The sequence below is a fragment of the Pseudophryne corroboree genome, chromosome 5, assembly GCF_028390025.1.
Source record: "Pseudophryne corroboree isolate aPseCor3 chromosome 5, aPseCor3.hap2, whole genome shotgun sequence".
In the NCBI taxonomy this organism is placed as follows: Eukaryota; Metazoa; Chordata; class Amphibia; order Anura; family Myobatrachidae; genus Pseudophryne; species Pseudophryne corroboree.
Genome location: NC_086448.1, coordinates 276,521,645 through 276,543,821, shown reverse-complemented (window position 1 = coordinate 276,543,821; position 22,177 = coordinate 276,521,645). Strand labels below are relative to the sequence as shown.

General features: G+C 45.5%; 2 protein-coding genes across 5 annotated transcripts in view; one reads left to right on the top strand and one right to left on the bottom strand.

Annotated features, from left to right (window-relative positions):
• NEK11 (NIMA related kinase 11) overlaps positions 1 to 1,490 on the bottom strand; it is a 959,809-nt gene extending 958,319 nt beyond the window's left edge. Inside the window, exon 1 of one of the 3 annotated variants that reach the window (XM_063922363.1) lies at positions 1,258 to 1,490. The gene's annotated coding sequence lies outside the window, so the exon portion shown is untranslated. The remainder of the gene's footprint in view (positions 1 to 1,257) is intronic. The other 2 variants (XM_063922362.1, XM_063922361.1) reach the window with 2 other exon arrangements.
• ASTE1 (asteroid homolog 1) lies at positions 1,365 to 18,935 on the top strand. Of its 2 annotated transcripts, none has more exons than XM_063922360.1 (5): positions 1,365 to 1,468; positions 2,468 to 3,798; positions 11,009 to 11,219; positions 13,537 to 13,723; positions 16,307 to 18,935. In XM_063922360.1, exons 2-5 carry the CDS (start codon positions 2,491 to 2,493, stop codon positions 16,599 to 16,601), a joined length of 2,001 nt encoding a protein of 666 aa, XP_063778430.1. In that variant the 5' UTR covers positions 1,365 to 1,468; positions 2,468 to 2,490; the 3' UTR covers positions 16,602 to 18,935. The 2 variants fall into 2 exon arrangements, with proteins under 2 accessions (XP_063778430.1, XP_063778428.1); XM_063922358.1 differs by lacking the exon at positions 1,365 to 1,468 and adding an exon at positions 1,475 to 1,799.
• The last annotated feature ends 3,242 nt before the right edge of the window (positions 18,936 to 22,177 follow it).

Here is a 22,177-nt window from a genome sequence, read left to right as displayed (position 1 = left end):
TCCTGTAATGCACCCTATCTCCTCTGGGCACAAGATCTAACTGAGGTCTGGAGGAGGGGCATAGAGGGAGGAACCAGTGCACACCATACTAGAAAGTTCTTTTAGGTGCCCATGCCTCCTGCGGAGCCCGTCTATACCCCATGGTCCTTACGGAGTCCCCAGCATCCTCTAGGACGTAAGAGAATTGTCTAGTTACGGCTCTGCTCTTTTGCAATTGAGTTCCTCTCCTCCCAGGCCGACCTAGTTCTGATTTCCTTTTCTTACTATTGTCCTAACTGCGGCAAAGAAAGTCCTCCTTAGGAAGTGGACCTGTTCACCAGCCCCTTCACTATCTTAAGTTCAGTCTTATCTGCTAGAATTTAATTATTTTGATAGAAGGTCTATAGTCCCGGATACAGGGCCTCATTCAGCATGAGTTGTAGTTTTGCGAGAAACACTGAATATCTTGACCCTACCCTACAAACAGATATTATGAAAGTATTCAATCTACTACATGGCAATTGCATACACTTACAAACAATACAATGATGTCCTAAACCAGGGGTTCTCAAACTCGGTCCTCAGGACCCCACACAGTGCATGTTTTGCAGGTAACCCAGCAAGTGCACAGGTGTATTAATTACTCACAGACACATTTTAAAAGGTCCACAGGTGGAGCTAATTATTTCACTTGTGATTCTGTGAGGAGACCTGCAAAACATGCACTGTGTGGGGTCCTGAGGACCGAGTTTGAGAACCTGTGTCCTAAACTGTTTACTCTGTATGCCAGTGTTTCCCAACCACGGTCCTCAAGGCACACTAACAGTCCTGGTTTTAGTGATATCCAGGCTTGAACACAGGTGACTTTATTAGTACCTCAGTTATTTTGATTTAACCATCTGTGCGGAAGCCTGGATATCACTAAAACCTGCACTGTTAGTGTGCCTTGAGGACAGAGCTAGGGAATGCCTGCCCTATGCATTGCTTGTTTGCACTGCTATACTCTGTAAAGTGCTGTGGAATAAATGTGTAAAATAAATAACCTAATAATAAAATTACAGATATATAAACACACTACACTGGCTACCCAAACAAGACAGAACTAATACTACACATTTGTCCTTTTTAGGAATATGACTGAAAAAAGCATCTGTCAGCACTGGCAGCTAGCCCCGCAGCACAAATCCAAGCGTTATGTCACATACAGTATGCGTCCTGCTATTCTAGTACTTCTCTGTCCTATTATAGCGATATACAGTATATAGTGCTAGGTATTACCTCGGTGTCTCCCCTGGGAATGGCACGATGGCGGTACGAGCACGGAGTCAGTCACTGCTGTCACAGACCCCAGAGCCGCACTATGTTTACACCTCAGTATCCATGGAAACCTTACGTCACAGTCAGCAGCTTTCTGCCCAAGCAGATGATAGACGTCCTTCACAATGACGTCATCAGACTGCGCCCGCTCCGCTGTCTACGTCCTGCTATGGTTGGTTCTGCTATGGATGTTGTTGTTGTTACCCATGTGGACTCAGGGAGTCAGCGCTGCACTTTTCCCCGTAGAAAGGAGCCACTCTTACGCTTGTGTCGAGCGTTAGGTGCGGGTGTCAGTGGCAGCTGCCAGGGCGCTGTGTTGCGTGTGCCCGCATGTTCCCTGTTGTTAGAGGCTGCTGTACAGGATGGCGTGTCTCTGTAGCTGTGTCAGCAGCATCCAGTTTCCATTATACATCACCCGTGGATTAGTTACTCTACTCTCTTCTATGGGGTTGTCAGTGTGATAAGTCACTACCTGATTCCTGAGGACGCAGCTACATTACGTGGTGAGTGCCTTCATGCAGGGGCATAAGTAGAACTTTGTGGGCCTAATAGCAAACCACCCGGTCTACGCCACCACCTGGGGCGGTAATAGAAACCTGTGGAGCTCGAAGCTTGGCAAGTTAAGCGAGCCCGCGAGGGGACACAGTGCTCTTGCCGCCGGGATCCCAGCGTCTGTCTCCTGACTACCGTGATCCCGACCGACAGGAACTCGTACTGATCCCACTGGGGGAACGCAATATGACCACAGGTGCAACTCTGAATCATACCCCAGTGCCAATGGCACTAGGTGCTTTACAACCTAAGATAGTGGCGAGGAACGGGGCACATAAACCTGCAGTTTACATTATTTCCATGGAAACCATTTGGATAGAAAGGGAAATGTATCTAATCAAGAGAGAATTAAGTAGTTCTTCAAAAAATTGAAACTTTGCACCTAAAGTTGTCACGTGTATACCTATTTATTTTAGACCTAGCATATTTAGTTGTAAGTAGCATGATGGACTGTTAAGCATGCTGCTGGTCAGGATTACCTGTACACGGAACCTGTAATCTGTTACTGCAAATTCATTTTAAACAATAAACATAGTAGGCGTTGACGTCATCAGTGATTTGTACTGGTTTAAAAAAATGTACTTGTTGAGATAATGTTTTTCATTGTTCTGTGTTGTAGACCTTCCAGCTTCTGTTCTCAAGATGGGAATTCAAGGATTAATGAGCTTTGTGGGCGATAATGGTAATTTCTTCCATGATTTGCCGATGAAAAACACAAAAATAATAATTGACGGTAACAATCTGTATCACAAATTGTACTTCGACTCTGGCTTGGATCTTTTACACGGTGGGGACTATGACGCATTCACTGATATCTTGAATAAATTCTTTGAAAGCTTGTCCAAGTGCCATATACAAGCCTATGTTGTGCTTGATGGTGGCTGTGACATGTCGGATAAAAAAATAGAAACCCAAAAGCAACGCTTTAGGGAAAAAATCAAAGCAGTGGAAAGCCTTTGGAATGGAAGAGGTGGTAGTGTGCTTCCTCTCCTGGTTAGAGACGTCTACATCCAGGTCTTGCGAAAGCTGCAGGTGCCCTTTGTTCAGTGTTTTTCAGAGGCTGATCGAGAAATAGTGGCATTAGCCAATCTGTGGAATTGCCCAGTACTTACCTTTGACAGCGATTTCTGTATCTTTGATGTGAAGGCTGGTTATTGTCCTCAGAATTCCTTTCAGTGGAAAAATATTGTCACTAGTGGAAACGAAGAGTGTTATATCCCAGCTCGGAGTTTTTCGGTTCAGAGATTTTGTAAATTTTTCAATAACTTGAATATATCCTTGCTGCCTCTCTTTGCCGTTCTGACGGGAAATGACTACATCAGTCTGCCAGCACTGGAGACCTTCTTCAGTAATGTACACTTGCCAGTAGGAAACAGTGGGCACAGTGGACGGAAACACACACGAATTCGTGGACTATTGAATTGGTTGTCTAGATTTGAATCTGTGGAAGAAGCAATGGACATTGTGATGAAACATCTTCGGCTAAAGGACCGTGACTCTGTCAGACAGCTCCTGTACTCGGCTATGGAAGAGTACAACCTTCAGGACATTGAGAACCTCGAGCAGTATTTTCAGACGGGTAAATATGTCTCTCCAACAGCAGCTGAGCTGAACCTGCCAGATTGGGTGCAGCATGCTTTAGCGAGAGGGGAGCTGTCTCCGTTTCTAAGTGATGCCCTGGTGTTGAGGAGAGTGTTTCTTCATGTTCAAGTTGAAGACTTAAAGAGGCCATCTGCTCATTTCATTACACAGCCTATTCGCAAAGTGATCTATGCAATGCTTTTCCACATATACCAAAATTCACAACAGGGACCTGAAGGAAAAAAGCCAAATCAACTCTTTGTTGTAGAATTTGACAGATTGGAAACTACTCTGCGAAAATCGACAGTTGAGATACATTTTGCCAATGGAGATTTCCCGGATGATCTCTCGCTCCAGAAGCTTCCAGAGGTAAGATCATAGAGGTGTCTTCCCACAGTGTTGAAAAGTGTATGACTTTAAAAGCATATACTGGGTACACATGGTCACGATTTGACGGCGGACCTGGTGTCACGCTGACAGAGCAGCCAATTCAGGTAAGTATACACACTTATTTATCGGCTGAGAATATTTGGCCATTCACATCAGTCCCTGCCCCAGTGGAGCTTACAATCTATATTCCCTATCACATGTACACACAGACACATTCACGCTAGGGTTAATTGGGAGCCAATTAACCTGCCAGTATATTTTTCAAATTCAAATGCCCGTGCAGCTGTGTGTTCTGACAGACACATAGAACAGCCGATAAATAAGTGTGTATACTTACCTGAATTGGCTGCTCTGTCAGCGTGACACCAGGTCCGCCGTCAAATCGTGACCATGTGTACCCAGTATATGCTTTTAAAGTCAATATGTGTCTGTCAGAACACACAGCTGCACGGGCATTTGAATTTGCCCGCCCAGCTGTAACATCAGCCACTGCAGCAAGTGTAGAGGCGGTCACAGCCAGATGAGCCGATATATTGGCCATCAGTTGTGCTGCACAGTTGACACTATATGTTTCTGAACAACATTGTTCACAGACCTATCAGATGTCCACACCCACCGACCGCCTTGCTATATATTGTCCGTTTGCTGGAATGGCCGATATATCGCTCAGTGTGTACCCAGCTTTAGAATATTCCTTACAGTTATGTTTACATTTATGAACTATGTATAAACTTCATGTGACCATATTTATTTATTTATTTTATTTATTTATTTATTACCAGTTATTTATATAGCGCACACACATTCCGCAGCGCTTTACAGAGAATATTTGGCCATTCACATCAGTCCCTGCCCCAGTGGAGCTTACAATCTATATTCCCTATCACATGTACACACAGACACATTCACGCTAGGGTTAATTGGTAGCCAATTAACCTGCCAGTATATTTTTGGGATTGTGGGAGGAAACCGGAGTACCCGGAGGAAACCCACGCAAGTACGGGGAGAATATACAAACTCCGCACAGTTAGGGCCATGGTGAGAATCGAACCCATGACCTCAGTGCTGTGAAGCAGTAATGCTAACCATTACACCATCCGTACTGCCCATATCATTATGACTGACATTTCTTCTGTTACCTGAAGTCGAGAGAGGGTACGTTTTGAATTAAGCTTATTTTATAAATGTTTGTATCATAGGTCATACAGAGCTTTTTCAACAGAGCTCTATAGAGTTCTCTAACCCCAGGAGGCTCAGTAGAAACCAGCTCTTGGCTTCATGTACAATGGAGTGTTTGTTTGAGGAAGAGCTGTACAAAATGCACTGCCCTTTTTAATAATAGGCAGTTTTCTCTTGCGTCCTAGAGGATACTGGGGTCCACATTAGTACCATGGGGTATAGACGGGTCCACTTGGAGCCACTGGCACTTTTAAGAGTTTGAGAGTGTGGACTGGCTCCTCCCTCTATGCCCCTCCTACCAGACTCAGTTTAGAAAATGTGTCCGGAGGGGAGCTCCTAGAGCTTCTTTAGTTTTATTATTTTTCTAAGAGTTAAGTCAGGCACAGGGAGGCTGCTGGCAACAGTCTCCCTGCTTCGTGGGACTTAGGGGGGGGGGGGGGGGGGGAGTAGTGTCCGCCTGAGGGGCTTTGAGCCACTATCTCCGCTGACAGGACATTAGCTCCTGAGGGTGATGATCGTTAGCTGCCCCAGGCGAACGCTTACTCCCGCAGCATGCCGCCACCCCCTAACAGAGCCAGAAGATTCCGGTGGCGAGTGAGTCACCGGCCCCCTCAGCAAGCAGGGAGCCGGTGTGAAGATGGAGGCAACAGGGTGGGAGCGCAGTATTAACTGCGCTCCGGAGGCTCAGCGGTACATAGTGCGGCACTGTGAGGGGCGCCCTGAGCCAGCGCCGATGCCCTACACTGGTCAGCAAGTCTGTCAGGGACCTCTGTTTCACTGCCAGCAGAAATCCTCAGGCCAGTATAAAGAAATGAAGAGAAGGAAGCAGAGCCATATTCAGGGTGCGGAGCTTCTCAGAGCGGACCCAGCAGCGCTCAGCGCAATTTTCCTGCCTGCAGATCCTGCACAGAGGCGCTGACAGGGAGAGCTGTCCCTCCAAGCAACTCCAGCTATCCTGTGCGGTACCAGGGGGTTGTAGAAGGGGGTGGGGGGCTGTGTAAATACTGTGTAGTCTATTAAGGTACACAGTAAGTGCTAGGTAGTTGTATTATATCTATCTCCGTAAGCGCTGTGTGTGGGTTGGCTCCAAACTGTGTCTGTCTGTGGCATACTTCGGGGGAAACTGTGTCTGACATTTCCCTGTGTGTGTGTGTGTGTGTGTGTGTGTGTGTGTGGGGGGGGAGGTGTTTGTTGTCTCACATAGCCATGTCTAGACACTGTGTGTCATATGCTGCAGAGGATGATTCCTCTCAGGAGGAATCCATTCCATGTACACAGGAATGTAATGTCTCAGATCCCTATTAATGCGCCTGAGTGGTTAACCTCTATTAAGGGTATGATCTCTCAGATCTCTACTAGGGTAGTTCATACTGAGACTGAAGCTCAGGTGTTAAAGAATTCTATGTCAGTTTGGTCAGGTTCTGTTCCTATTCCTGCAAAATCCCCCAGTATGTTCCTGCAGAAACTTGCACTTGCCCAGATTATGCAAGATGACATGGATACCGACTCTGATACAGCAGACGGTGATGGGGGCGGCATCCCTTGCAAAGGGGGTGCAGCTCATGATTGGGGTCATTAGAAACATTAATGACACAACACCTGAGCAGGTTGAGGAGGCTTACTTCAATGACCATAAGAAAGCCTAGCTAGCCTTCCCTGCGTCTAAAGAATTAAACGCTATGTTTGAAAAATCCTGGGAAAACCCAGAGAAAAAATTCCAGATCCCAAAAAGGGTTCTGGTTGCTTTTCCCTTCCCTGAGGAGGATAGGAAAAATGGGAAAACCCACCCATAGTTGATGCATCTGTCTCCAGACTGTCTAAAAAGGTGGTTTTACCTGTCCCTGGATCTACCGCGTTAAAAGAACCGGCTGATCGTAAGATTGACACTACGTTCATATCCATAAACACTGCTTCAGGAATGGCGTTAAGGCCCACTATTGCCTGTGCATGGATTTCTAAAGCCATAGTAAAGTGGTCAGGCACATTACTAGAGGATTTGGATACAATGGATAGAAGTGACATTGAATTGTTTTTACGTAACATATAGGATTCTGCGGGGTTAATGATGGAATTCATGAAGGACCTGGGTACGCTGACTGCACGGATATCTTCCATGTCGGTCTCAGCTCGCAGGGGACTCTGGCTACGCCAATGGTCTGCAGACGCAGAATCCAGGAGAAGTGTGGAGAACCTACCCTACACAGGTCAGGCTCTATTTGGGGAAGCGTTGGATGCGTGGAATTCCACGGCAGGTAAGGGTAAGTCACCTTTCCTTCCATCTGCTAGAGGTGGTCGTGCAAAATCCAAAAAACCTGCACCTGCAGGCTCCCAGGACCAGAAACCTGCTTCTGGTTCCTCAAAATCTTCAGCATGACTGTGGACCGCACAGCCTGGAGGACGGGCTGGTGGGTGCGAGACTCGGACGTTTCAGACACGTCTGGGTGTCGTCCGGCCTGGATCCCTGGGTACAGGATATTGTGTCCCAGGGGTACAGACTGGAGTTTCAAGAACTTCCGCCTCACCGATTCTTCAAATCAGGCTTGCCAACTTTGTTGACAGACAGGGCTATCCTACAGTAAGCCATCCTAAAATTGGACAAGTCACAGGTCATTGTCCCAGTTCCACCTCATATGCATAACAAGGGTTATTATTCAAACCTTTTCGTTGTACCGAAACCAGATGGTTCGGTCAGACCAAGTTTGAACTTGAAATCGTTGAACCCTTACCTGAGGGTGTTCAAATTCAAAATTAAGTCTCTCAGAGCAGTGATTTCAGGTCTGGAGGAGGGAGAGTTTCTGGTATCCCTGGATATCAAGGATGCGTACCTCCACATTCTGATTTGGCCGATGCACCAGGCTTATCTCAGATTTGCACGGTTAGACAGTCACTATCAATTTCAGGCATTGCCATGCGGTCTCTCCACAGCACCGAGGGTGTTCACCAAGGTGATGGCGGAGATGATGGTTTTCCTCCGCAGGCAGTGGGTGAACATAATCCCATATCTGGACGATCTGCTGATAAAGGCATCGTCCCGGGAGACGTTGTTGCAGTCCATTGTTCTCACAACTCATCTGCTCAGGGAACACGGTCGGATCCTGAACCTTCCAAAGTCACATTTGGAGCCGAAAAGGAGACTGTCTTTTCTGGGGATAATCCTCGACATGGAGGTGCAGAGGGTGTTTCTGCCGGAGGAGAAAGCATTGGTGATTCAAACAATGGTCCGGGATGTCCTGAAGCCAACCCGGGTATCTGTTCATCAGTGCATTCACCTTCTGGGGAAGATGGTTGCCTCCTACGAGGCTCTACAGTATGGAAGGTTTCATGCTCGGTCCTTCCAACTGGATCTCCTAGACAAATGGTCGGGATCTCGCCTACACACGCACCAGAGGATACGTCTGTCGCCGAAAGCCAGGATATCACTCCTCTGGTGGCTGCAAATGCCTCACCTTCTGGAGGGCCGCAGGTTCGGTATTCAGGACTGGGTCCTTCTTACCACGGATGCAAGTCTCTGGGGCTGGGGCGCAGTCACTCAGGGGGAAACCTTCCAAGGAAGGTGGTCAAGCCTGGAATCCAGTCTTCAAATAAACATTCTGGAACTAAGAGCCGTCTACAAAGGTCTTCTCTAAGCGTCTCACCTTCTGCGAGTTCGAGCCATTCAAGTGCAGATGGACAGTGTAACGACAGTGGCCTACGTAAACCGACAGGGCGGAACGAAGAGCAGAGCTGCAATATCAGAGGTAACAAGAATCATCCTCTGGGCAGAAAAGCACACGGTGGCGCTGTCAGCAATTTTCATTCCGGGAGTAGACAGCTGGGAAGCGGACTTCCTCAGCAGACACGATCTCCATCCAGGAGAGTGGGGACTCCATCCGGAGGTGTTCACGGAGGTGACAGACCTTTGGGGTGTACCTCAAATAGACATGATGGCATCCCGTCTCAACAAGAAACTTCGGAGGTATTGTTCCAGGTCAAGGCACCAACAAGCCGTGGCGGTGGACGCCCTGGTGACTCCGGGGGTGTTCCAGTCGGTGTACGTGTTTCCTCCACTTCCACTCATTCCAAGAGTTCTAAAACTCATAGAACAAGAGTTTATGCAATCCTCATTGTTCCGGACTGGCCAAGAAGGGCTTGATACGCGGATCTTCTGGGTCTTCTGCTGGAAGATCCAAGGCGTCTTCCTCTTCAGGTGGACCTACTGCAACAGGGGCCGTTCGCTTATCAAGACTTACCGTGGCTACGTTTGACGGCATGTAAGTTGAACCCCAGATATTTGCTCAGAAGGGCACTCCGAGCAAGGTTATTCCTACCCTGACACAGGCTAGGAAAGGAGTAACGTCTAAACATTACCATCGCATTTGGAAAAAGTATGTCTCTTGGTGTGAATCCAAGAAGTTTCCTACGGTGGAGTTTCAACTGGGATGGTTTCTCCTCTTCCTGCAAGCAGGTGTGGATATGGGCCTGAGGTTGGGATCCGTGAAGGTCCAGATTTCGGTCCTATCAATTTTCTTCCAGAAACAACTGGCTTCCCTCCCTGAGGTTCAGACTTTCTTGAAAGGGATTCTGCATATTCAGCCTCCCTTTGTGCCTCCTACGGCACCCTGGGATCTAAGGTGCAGTTCCTCCAATCGGATTGGTTTGAGCCTTTACCGGAGGTTGAGGTCAAGTTTCTCATGTGGAAGGCTGTCACTTTGTTGGCCTTAGCTTCTGCTAGACGTGTGTCGGAGTTGGAGGCTTTGTCTTGTAAACGCCCCTACTTGGTCTTTCATGAAGATAGGGCTGAGCTCCGGACACATCGGCAGTTTCTTCCGAAGGTTGTGTCGGCATTTCATATCAATCAACCTATTGTCGCGCCAGTGGCTACTGACTCCTCAATTTCATCAAAGTCCTTAGATGTTGTAAGGGCTCTGAAAATATGTGTGTAGAGGACTGCTCGTCACAGAAAATCGGACTCTCTCTCCTGTATGATCCCAAGAAAATTGAGTGTCCTGCTTCTAAGCAGACTATATCTCGCTGGATCAGGTTCACTATCCAGCATGCGGATTCTACGGCAGGATTGCCGTGTCCTAAGTCTGTTAAGGCCCACTCTACTCGTAAGGTGGGTTCTTCCTGGGCGGCTGCCCGGGGTGTCTCGGCTTTAGAGCTTTGCTGAGCGGCTACTTGGTCTGGGCCGAACACGTTTGCTAAGTTTTACAAGTTCGATACTTTGACCAAACTTTAGGCCCTCAGAGGCCAATCAGTTCTGCAGGAGCCTCCGCTCTCTCCCTCCCGTTCTGGGAGCTTTGGTACATCTCCATGGTACTAATGTGGACCCCAGCATCCTCTAAGGACGTAAGAGAAAATAGGATTTTAATTACCTACCGGTAAATCCTTTTCTCGTAGTCTGTAGACGATGCTGGGTGCCCGCCCAGCGCTTCGTGATCCTGCAGTGGTTGTTTAACTCAGTACTGCTTCGTTCTTGTTTAAGTACTGTTTTGTTACTTGGTTAGGTAATCTTGTTCAGCCGTTGCTGATTTTTCAAGCTGGTTAGCTTGGTTTGCCTTGTATGTGTGAGCTGGTGTGAATCTCGCCACTATCTGTGTAAAATCCTTCTCTCTAAGTTGTCCGTCTCCTCGGGCACAGTTTCTAGACTGAGTCTGGTAGGAGGGGCATAGAGGGAGGAGCCAGCCCACACTCTCAAACTCTTAAAGTGCCAGCGGCTCCTAGTGGACCCGTCTACACCCATGGTACTAATGTGGACCCCAGCATCCTCTACGGACTATGAGAAAAGGATTTACCAGTAGGTAATTAAAATCCTATTATTACTGTATCATTTATATGTTTAGCAAACAAATCTTGGGAAACAGCAGACTTTTCCTTCAATTTATAGATATTCGGAAAACAAGTTCAGGCCAAGGAGCCTTCAATCAATTATTTCACTTTGAATTTTTTTTGTAGTCCTATGATATGACCGGGCATTCGGGAACTTATAGTCCTGCAGCAGACATAGGTTGACTATGTTCTTATCTTTCAGCTTCCTTCGGTAAAATGTTTAAATCTGCTCTTACGGGCCCTTCACTTGAGAATGGATGACCTGGCATCTGTGCCTCCTGAATACCAGCTTATAGTGGCTATAGTCCATTACTGGATCAGACATGCAGACCCCAAAGTGAAACAACATCATTTAAAAGCCCTGTTAATGGGAATTGTTTATGGAGAAACATACAATATTTTAAATAAACCAGGTATATATTTAGACAGATGAGTATTTCTAGGATTTTTTTTTCTAAATTGCTTTCAGTGATGTTTATTACTTAGGGGGAAGTGTATGAAGCCTTATAAAAAGTTGACATGTGGTAGATAGATACAAGTAGTACCTATAATTTTATAGAATGTATTTGAAATGATAGCTAAAATCTGTAATTATTCCTATTTGGATCTGGTTTGCCTAAGTGGCTTGAACATTTCTTCATGTACATGGTGATTTGATGTAATACAATTAGACAGGAAGTTTTTCTTCTGCACATACACATGAAGGGTGCCAAGTAAGGGCAAAGGTGTTTTTTTTGTTTGATTTTTTTTGGGGGAAGTGGTTGTTGGTTTTATGTTTTGCAAAACTTCTTATTTGAAGCAAATCTGATACCATTCTTACTACTTCTTAAAACTAATCATGCACACTCAATATTACTAAGCACTGTTAATCAGAAAAATTATAATAAAGTCTGCGCTCTAACATAGAGCAAAATTGAGGTGCTTAGCTTAATTTTTGCCCAAAAAATTATATCAGTGACCTGATGCTGCTGCAGCTGTACAGGTAACATTTCTCCTGCTCTATTCCTGCCTTCCCCCCTCTCTCTCTCTCTTTCTCTCTCTCTCTCTTGCTTCCCTCTCTCTCACTCCATGTCTCTCTCTCTCGACACTTTGTTTCTCTCTCCCTCCCTGACACCATCTCTCCCTTGCTCCCTTCTCTCTCCCACCCTGACAACCCCTCTCTCTCCCCGACACCCCCCTCTCTCTCTCTCTCTCTCTCTCTCTCTTCATAGCACTCACGCTCTTTCCTGCTCCCTTCTCTCTCTCTCCTGTTCGCTCCCCCACCCTCTTTATCTTCCCTCTGTCTTCCTGACTTTCTCTTGCTCCTTTCTCTCTCTCTCTCTCTCTCTCTCTTTCTCTCTCTCTCTCTTCTTATTCACTGTCAGGCTGTCTCTTGCTCCCCTCTCTCTCCCCCTGTCTCTGTATGTCTCTTCTTCTGTGACACCATCTCTTTCACTCTTGATCATCTCTCCTCCTCTCTCTCTTTCTCTCTCTCTTGCTTCCCCTTTCTGTTTCCCTCCTTGTCAACCTATTTCTCTCTTTCTCACACACACACCTTCTCGCTGGCTTTCCCCTCTGTCTTTCTCTCACTGACACCCTCTTTCTCTCTCTCTCTCTCTCTCTCTCTCTCTCTCTCTCTCTTGTTCCTCTGTCTCTCTCCCTGACACCTTCTCTGTCGCCCCCCCCTCTGTCTCCCTGACACACTTTCTCTCTCCCTGACCCCCCCTCTGTCTCCCTCGATTCCCCCTCTCTCTCTCCCTGACACCCTTTGTGCATCTCCCTCCCCTCACTCTCTCTCCTACTCCACTAAGGGGCATCATAGTGACAGAGGCGGGGAGCAGTCAATTTTATTGGTGGGGGACCCACACCTTTGTTGCCCAGGGTCCTCACACCTTTGTTGCCCAGGGTCCTCACTAGTCTTAATCCGACCCTGCATGTAACAATGCATAAATAAGCAGAATAAAACAGCCTATGAAAATAAAACTCTATACATTTTTATCTCAAGGAGGCTTTTACATTCCAACACAGTGCTTATCGCTCCTGCGGAGTATATGTCCTCACAAGCACTTTTAGGTATCACCTCATTATATGCAAGTAATCAGTGATGGTTTGCATGTATTCATCCTGAGATTTTTATTTACTTGGAATACATATAGACATTGTTCCAGCATTATATTACATGTAATGTTTTATGCTGCTTATTTATACACGGTTACCCATATATGTATCTGTACTGTATGTATCTAATTATTATCAAAGTAAAATAATTTGTTATACTATTTTAACTCTAATTTTCTCTCTATGTGCCACCTTATTTGTGTGTTTAATGTTTTGTCTGTGACTACATTTCCTGTCGAAGGACATCACATGAATTTAGAGCATTTACTTCTAGAGTAGTTCTGCATGTTATATTATCATCGATGAAGCATTGCATTCTGGGAGTTGAAAGCCGCTCACAGGTTATATACCCACATTTTATTGGAAAACTTCTTGGGAGAGAAAAATCCTCACAAACATGGTAAGAACATAGAAACTGTACACAGGATACTGGTCGGGTCCACTCCTGTGTCACAATTTCTTTGATTCAAAATATCGACAGACTGGTGGACAAATGTCAACATATTAATTTATGATTAAGTTAAATGAAGCCATATATAAATGTTAATTCCTGTAATAATGAGGGTGTTTGTAATAATGTCTCGGGTAACAGTTTAGCTCCTCCAGCATATAATCCTCCATTTTTATCTTAAGAGCTGCAGGGAGATGGCATCAAGTTAGTGTGTGAGCAGGTGCGCAGGATAAAGATGGAAGGTGCACAGCAGAGAAGACAGAACTGGGAAGATCTGCACATACTGTGCCAATGGCAGTGCTGTCTACAGATGGTCATGCACTTCAATCAGTTTCTCTCTACGCCGTTGCCAGAGCCTGATATTACCAGGTCAGAGGGTGATGCGCTCATGTCACCAATCAAAAGGTTGACACCCATAATGTCAAATGTCATTGTTGACATGGTTAAAATGTCGACATGTTTACTCCTGCAAAATGTTGAGACAGTCAAAATAATGACAGGTGAAATCTCACAAGTGTTAAAATGTTGACAATAAAAATGTTAGGGTTAGGCTTAAAATTAGGTGTCAACAGTGCCAGTCAACATTTTGTGGGTGTTGACACTTTGCCGTTACAACATAGTGATGCAAACATTTGGCTCCATGTGCAGTAGGTTAAGTCATGAATGGTGTTACTAAGGTCGTTTTACACAAAGTTTTGACTGCAGACCAAGTGGTCCTGTAAAGTTAGCAGTTACATGCATTACACTGGACCTGTCACGTTTCAGCTAGCAGATGATTCTGTTAGGAGCATGTTCCCATTGAGCTCACTTCCAGTTATTATAGCATGATGTTTTGTACCATAATAACTCATGGGGATGCATTGTGTGATGCTTCTTTGAAACCTTGGGCCGATGTAATGCAGTGCGAGATGGCCGGAGCTCTGAGATTCCGGCTGAACTCTAATGTTTTTTTAAAGCGGCAATCATTTATTAGTTTGGCTGGAATCTTGGCGCTCTGGCCGTCACACTGCATTACATTCTGCCCCTTGAGTTTTATTAAATCTCTTATATGTGATGTCTAAACACAAGAGACCCTGGCCACCACCTTTGCCTGGTAGAGAGCATGGAGTATCTCCAGACTATAGGTCTGGCTGCATAATGATTCATATTCTCTTCTGTGTGGTACAGCTACCCTGTCATATAATCATAGAGAAGCTGAGACTGGGAGATGGAGATATTCTTGGGCTGTTTTTAGGGCATAGTAAAGTATATTTATTAAATCTTTTTTCTTCAAATAGAAAGTTTGTTTCCTGTTCTGTGCATGTTTGTGTATTTCACAATGTTCTCTTAACCTTTTCTGAGTGTCTATGTGTGACAGCTGAGCTAGAACAAGTGTACTCCTATGGAAAGGAAAGGGTAATTAACCACTTAACTGACAATTATTTTCTGAAAAATCCCTCAGAAAATGTTGGTTTTTTTTTTTTGAGTGAATTAGTTGTAGAATATCTATTTAACCTCAGTCAAGATGATGTTCGTTAAAAAAAAATCTATATAATAAATATTTTATATGTATATATATATATATATATATATATATATATATATATATATATATATTATAGTAAAATATAATTTTATTTATTTATTTATTTTTATTTTATTTTTTGTATTTTGGGGGGGAAAAATTTTAATCCTTTTTTTTTTGCCAAATATCGGGACATCGCGACCATCAGAAACATTTGTGGCTTTCATTTTTAAAGACTGGACAGCCACCAGGTACACAGGGTGGCTTGTGGGGGGTTCATTTACACTTCACTCTCTGTCTAACTGGTCGCATCCTGTGTGATCATGCCAGGCAAGTGGTTAAGGAGGCATAACTGGACCGTAGTCATCTTTCACTGTTATGAATGTGGCTGCGGTGCATTTAGAGTCTATGGGTAGTTACCTCCACAGGCAACACTGCATTCTGGCATCCTTTCATTTTAATAAATACAATTCTAGAGATAAAGTATGTAACATATATAAGAACTACTTACAGACAATATATTGTAACTAAACCCTAAGAACCTATACACTTAAATTCTAGCTTTACATTCTTTGATATTACACCAATTTAGGGGGATATTAAATTATCCCCGGTAAAGCATCGGGACTTTTTTCCGATGTTTCACCGATTTTTATTTTATTTTTTTATTTTTTTTACAGGCTATCCAGATGGATTGTCTGTAAAAAAAAAAAAAAAAACAACCCTTCTCCCGAAAACATACAGGTTCAGTGAAACCTGTGTGTTTTCGTGTGAAACAGCCCCATTTTCGGGGATTCTGCTTCGCCTGCTGGAGGCAGGTGAAACAAAATCCCTGATAAGCCAGCGCGTGCTGCGGCTTATCGGGGCTAATTAGCTAGCCCCTGGCGGGACAATTAGCCCCAGTAAATTGCCGAGGCTAATTGGATATCCCCCTTAAGCTCTACTTTTTTCACAGCTGTGCCCCCGCCCATTCCGTAATGCATTTCAGTGGCCACAGGTGACTGAATTTACCTAATTTTCATTTGTTTTACACACCAAATTTCACAGACATTGAATTTTAAACTAGCTGGCCTTTGCTGGTTTGTGGGGTTCTACACCCCGGGACCACCAGCATCACAGGAGCCTTGTCAGGGCCTGGTGGCTTATCATATGTTTGCAAACTGTATGTAACTAAGACCTCTGGATCTCTAGTAGTATTATTAATATTATTAATAAATATATATCTTTCATGTCTTGGTACAGCTCGGTGTGCTGGGGGACGCCAGGGGTTTATCCCCAATGTATTTCTACCATTGTATTTTAAACTGTCTGAATGCCATGCTGTGGGTAATAATGTTTTGTTATTGCATGTGTTCTGTGTACTGTATTACAAAAGTCCTTGTTTTGGTAACTGGGTGGGCTCAGTATATGATATGTGTAGTTACTCATATTTCTCTCCCATTGTTCAGACTTTACAGTGGCTCACTTGTATACTATCTGACTCAGAAGATAAAGTCTTCACCTACCACGGAAGACTTATTTAAGCCATGTCCACCTCTGGAAAAGCTGTACCAGGATTGTATTGGTGCTGTAATGTCCATCATCCCTCAGGACTGCGTCCAGAGTACTAAGTCAGCAGCAAACAAATCCAGGAAAAGAGCAAAAACAAGGAAGAAAGTGACTGGTCCTAAAGCAAGCACCATGGAGTATCCGTTACAGTGCGACGTTAGCAACAGATTTGCTGGCCTGTTACTAGAAGACTGATTGCACAGTTATTATGGACAATGTACATGCTGCTGCAACAATGATGGTTTTTCTTAAGAGTACTGAACACAATATAGCTTAATCTGCATGTAATTTAAGAATTTTCATTTAAAAAAAAAAAAAAATCACAAAAGATGGGCATTATTAAATAAAGATGCTAAATATGGCTACTTCATCTTACAGACATAGTGAGATATCCCCACCAGCTGGTGTTTTTTGTCATTAATGAGTGGAAGAACAACCGTCATTCCAGGAATGTACCTCACCCTGGAAGACCCCTGAAACTGTAACCCAGGAAGCTGCCAAAGAACAGGGGTCTTCCCATGCATACCACTGCACACGAGTTCCAAATGGGCAATAATGTGCCCGGTTTATCGGAAGCAGCCTTCTAACCACCAGCATGTTGCCAAATGAAAATTCTGTGGTGTTCATTTTAAGTAGATGGAGATCCCCAGACAGATGTGGTAGAACCATGGCATCATTGAATAACATGCGAACCAATCACATGATATTTACAGTATATACAGTCTTGGGTTGACCAGGTAGACCCTGCTGCTTCCAAGGCCCAAGGTCAATTGTGATTTAACTTGTGATGTCTATCTTTTAAAAAAACTTGTAAACTGCAGAAAAAGCTTTTTCTTCTTGCCTTGCCATGCACCTGTTCTGCAGATGTTTTCTAGCAAATAATGCTATGATCCCATGCCAAGAGTGGCTGCCACACGTGGATGAATAAAGTTATTACGTGGTATATGTGGGCTACCACAATACATCTGCTTTTGCACACATGGAAGGACACGTAAGACCTTTCATATGGCTGGAGTGTCAGAAAACTCCAGGACTTGGGGCTGTGGCAGGTACTTCTGATCCTGATTAGGCGGTGGCTTTGCCTTTGTCGGGCTCTGATAGTTCGGCGTCATTCGGTGCGTCAGGGTCAGTTAAGTGTAGATCGCATTGTTCAAGTGGCTATAAGGGCAAGCATCAGCATAGACACGACTGCAGTTCACTTCTTCCTCGTCATCTTCAGATTGTGAGGATGGTAAGTCCCCACAGTATGCAGGGCAAGCATTGTTCTATTTCGGTTTGCTTTTTCCATGGTATTTCATGGGGCTTTTCGTGTGGGTGAGTTAGTTGCCACTTCACGGAGGGTTCAGGCCCTGTCATTACTCAAGCATGTTGTGATGACATGGTACTCTATTGAGTGCAGTGTTCTAAGACACCAGCTTGGGAGGGGGTCGCTGGATTTCATTGTTTCGGTGACCAGGTACCAGTTGGGATGGGACTTAATGCGCTGCATTCTAGCCCTCGGGCTTTATCTGGGAGATTTTGGGATGCATTCCTTTCGGTTTGGTGTGGCGGCGGCGATGACTGGTTGATTGCAGAGATTCGAGCATTTTGCAGATGGAAGTCATATCATAGATACATTAGGTTTTGTTCTGTATATTTACTCCTGACGTAAGGACCAGCTACTCGCCATCTTTGATGGCGGTCTTGAGGAATTTTTATTTCTGCCAGTGTCTTAAACTTGGGGTTTTATACCCGCCTGGTAGGTTTGTTGTTTTGTCTCTTGGCAAGTCAGAATAATTTCCCCTGCCCATTGTACCCCGATGTTATACACTGTTCCCACCTTTTTTGTTTAATTTGGTTATTTAATTTTCTTTCTTATTTCATTTACTCTGTATTTTTTGGTACAATTTGGTGATGTTGCTTGTTCTGGTTCATTTATCATTTATATTTCTTTACTGAATTTTTCTTTTGTTTCTTTGTTGTTGTTTTTTTCCTGTTTAGGACGCCCATCTGGGTTATTGGGCACTCATTTTTCTGGGTGGCCTGGAATCCAGTAGCAGTCAGTTTCAAGCTATACCTCAAACTGCAGCTTGTTCGATGGATTGGGCGACAATGGCTAAGTTCGGCCGAATGTCCCCCTTTCGAGTGGTTTGAGTAATTGGGGCTGAATCTTGTGTCCATAGGCTGTTAGCTTTTAGTCTTATTTTACTTAGTTTTTGTTTCATTTATTTTGTTTAGATTTTGTTAATTTGTACTCGCTTCCCTCTTTAAATAGGCTGTCCCTTTGCCACCATAGCCCTGATTTTAATTAGAAAAATAATAGCTGACTGATTTTCAATTTGACAATTCTGTTGTCCGTGTATTTTATTTCTCTAGAGTGTGATTGTGTGCGAATGCGAGCAGACCTAGGATGATAGAGGGTTAATGAATATTTATCTAGGAATTTGCAGATCTTGTTCTTTACTCACACCCCAAATAACATTTCTCTGACGTCCTAGTGGATGCTGGGACTTCCGTAAGGACCATGGGGAATAGCGGCTCCGCAGGAGACTGGGCACAAAAAGTAAAAGCTTTAGACTAGCTGGTGTGCACTGGCTCCTCCCCCTATGACCCTCCTCCAAGCCTCAGTTAGATTTTTGTGCCCGAACGAGAAGGGTGCAGGCTAGGTGGCTCTCCTGAGCTGCTTAGAAGTAAAAGTTTAAATAGGTTTTTTATTTTCAGTGAGTCCTGCTGGCAACAGGCTCACTGCATCGTGGGACTAAGGGGAGAAGAAGCGAACTCACCTGCGTGCAGAGTGGATTAGGCTTCTTGGCTACTGGACATTAGCTCCAGAGGGACGATCACAGGTTCAGCCTGGATGGGTCCCGGAGCCGCGCCGCCGGCCCCCTTACAGAGCCAGAAGAGCGGAGGTTAGGGCACGTTGGGAAACACCCCCTAGGGTAGATAAGGCGCTCACACGCTTATCAAAACAAGTGGCGTTACCGTCTCCTGATACGGCCGTCCTCAAGGAACCAGCTGATAGAAGGCTGGAAAATATCCTAAAAGGTATATACACACATACCGGTGTTATACTGCGACCAGCAATCTCCTCAGCCTGGATGTGCAGCGCTGGAGTGGCTTGGTCGGATTCCCTGACTGAAAATATTGATACCCTGGATAGGGACAGTATATTATTAACTATAGAGCATTTAAAGGATGCATTACTATATATGCGAGATGCACAGAGGGATATTTGCACCTTGGCATCTAGAGTGAGTGCGATGTCCATTTCTGCCAGAAGAACGTTATGGACGCGACAGTGGTCAGGTGATGCGGATTCCAAACGACACATTTCTGCCCCGGGGCAGAGGAAGGGGAAAAAGACTACACCAGGCAGCCTCTTCCCAGGAGCAGATGCCCTCCCCCGCTTCTGCCAAGTCTTCAGCATGACGCTGGGGCTCTACATGCGAAGGCACGGTGGGGGGTCGTCTCAAGAAATTCAGCGCGCAGTGGGCTCACTCGCAAGTGGACCCCTGGATCCTGCAGGTAGTATCACAGGGGTACAAATTGGAATTCGAGACGTCTCCCCCTCGCCGGTTCCTGAAGTCTGCTCTACCAACGTCTCCCTCCGACAGGGAGGCAGTATTGGAAGCTATTCACAAGCTGTATTCCCAGCAGGTGATAATCAAGGTACCCCTCCTACAACAGGGAAAGGGGTATTATTCCACGCTGTTTGTGGTACCGAAGCCGGACGGCTCGGTGAGACCAATTTTAAATCTAAAATCTTTGAACACTTACATAAAAAGGTTCAAATTCAAGATGGAGTCACTCAGAGCAGTGATAGCGAACCTGGAAGAAGGGGACTATATGGTATCTCTAGACATCAAAGATGCTTATCTCCATGTCCCAATCTACCCTTCTCACCAAGGGTACCTCAGATTTGTGATACAAAACTGTCATTATCAGTTTCAGACGCTGCCGTTTGGATTGTCCACGGCACCACGGGTCTTTACCAAGGTAATGGCCGAAATGATGATTCTTCTTCGAAGAGAAGGCGTATTAATTATCCCTTACTTGGACGATCTCCTGATAAGGGCAAGGTCCAGGGAACAGTTAGAGGTCGGAGTAGCACTATCTCAAGTAGTGCTACGTCAGCACGGGTGGATTCTAAATATCCCAAAATCACAGCTGATTCCAACAACACGTTTACTGTTCCTAGGGATGATTCTGGACACAGTCCAGAAAAAGGTTTTTCTCCCGGAGGAGAAGGCCAGGGAGTTATCCGAGCTAGTCAGGAACCTCCTAAAACCAGGACAAGTGTCAGTGCATCAATGCACGAGAGTCCTGGGAAAAATGGTGGCTTCTTACGAAGCGATTCCATTCGGAAGATTCCATGCAAGAACTTTTCAGTGGGATCTGCTGGACAAATGGTCCGGATCGCATCTTCAGATGCATCAGCGGATAACCCTATCTCCAAGGACAAGGGTGTCTCTCCTGTGGTGGTTACAGAGGGCTCATCTTCTAGAGGGCCGCAGATTCGGCATTCAGGATTGGATGCTGGTGACCACGGATGCCAGCCTGAGAGGCTGGGGAGCAGTCACACAGGGAAAAAATTTCCAGGGCTTGTGGTCAAGCTTGGAAACGTCTCTTCACATAAATATCCTAGAACTAAGGGCCATTTACAATGCCCTAAGTCAAGCAAGGCCTCTGCTTCAGGGTCAACCGGTATTGATCCAGTCGGACAACATCACGGCAGTCGCCCACGTAAACAGACAGGGCGGCACAAGAAGCAGGAGGGCAATGGCAGAAGCTGCAAGGATTCTCCGCTGGGCGGAAAATCATGTGATAGCACTGTCAGCAGTGTTCATTCCGGGAGTGGACAACTGGGAAGCAGACTTCCTCAGCAGACACGACCTCCACCCGGGGGAGTGGGGACTTCATCCAGAAGTCTTCCAAGTGATTGTAAACCGTTGGGAAAAACCAAAGGTGGACATGATGGCGTCCCGTCTCAACAAGAAACTGGACAGATATTGCGCCAGGTCAAGGGACCCTCAGGCAATAGCGGTGGACGCTCTGGTAACACCGTGGGTGTTCCAGTCGGTGTATGTGTTCCCTCCTCTGCCTCTCATACCAAAAGTACTGAGAATCATAAGAAGGAGAGGAGTAAGAACTATACTCGTGGCTCCGGATTGGCCAAGAAGAACTTGGTACCCGGAGCTGCAAGAGATGCTCACGGAGGACCCGTGGCCTCTACCTCTAAGAAAGGACCTGATTCAGCAGGGACCTTGCCTGTTCCAAGACTTACCGCGGCTGCGTTTGACGGCATGGTGGTTGAACGCCGGATCCTGAAGGAAAAAGGCATTCCAGATGAAGTCATCCCTACCCTGATCAAAGCCAGGAAGGATGTAACCGCAAAACATTATCACCGCATTTGGCGGAAATATGTTGCGTGGTGTGAGGCCAAGAAGGCCCCTACAGAGGAATTTCAACTGGGTCGTTTCCTGCATTTCCTGCAAGCAGGATTGTCTATGGGCCTAAAATTAGGATCCCTTAAGGTTCAAATTTCGGCCCTGTCGATCTTCTTCCAGAAGGAACTGGCTTCAGTTCCTGAAGTCCAGACTTTTGTAAAGGGGGTACTGCATATACAGCCTCCCTTTGTGCCTCCAGTGGCACCCTGGGATCTCAATGTGGTTTTGGGATTCCTAAAATCACATTGGTTCGAACCACTTGCCACAGTGGATTTAAAATATCTCACATGGAAAGTGGTAATGCTGTTAGCCCTGGCTTCAGCCAGGCGCGTATCAGAATTGGCG

Coding starts and splice junctions, on each gene's coding strand:
- ASTE1 (XM_063922360.1), top strand. CDS start 2,491: ATGGGAATTCAAGGATTAATGAGCTTTGTGGGCGATAATGGTAATTTC. Junction 11,220..13,536: donor CAATATTTTAAATAAACCAG/GTATATATTTAG, acceptor TTTTATCTTAAG/AGCTGCAGGGAGATGGCATC. Junction 13,724..16,306: donor CCAGAGCCTGATATTACCAG/GTCAGAGGGTGA, acceptor CCCATTGTTCAG/ACTTTACAGTGGCTCACTTG.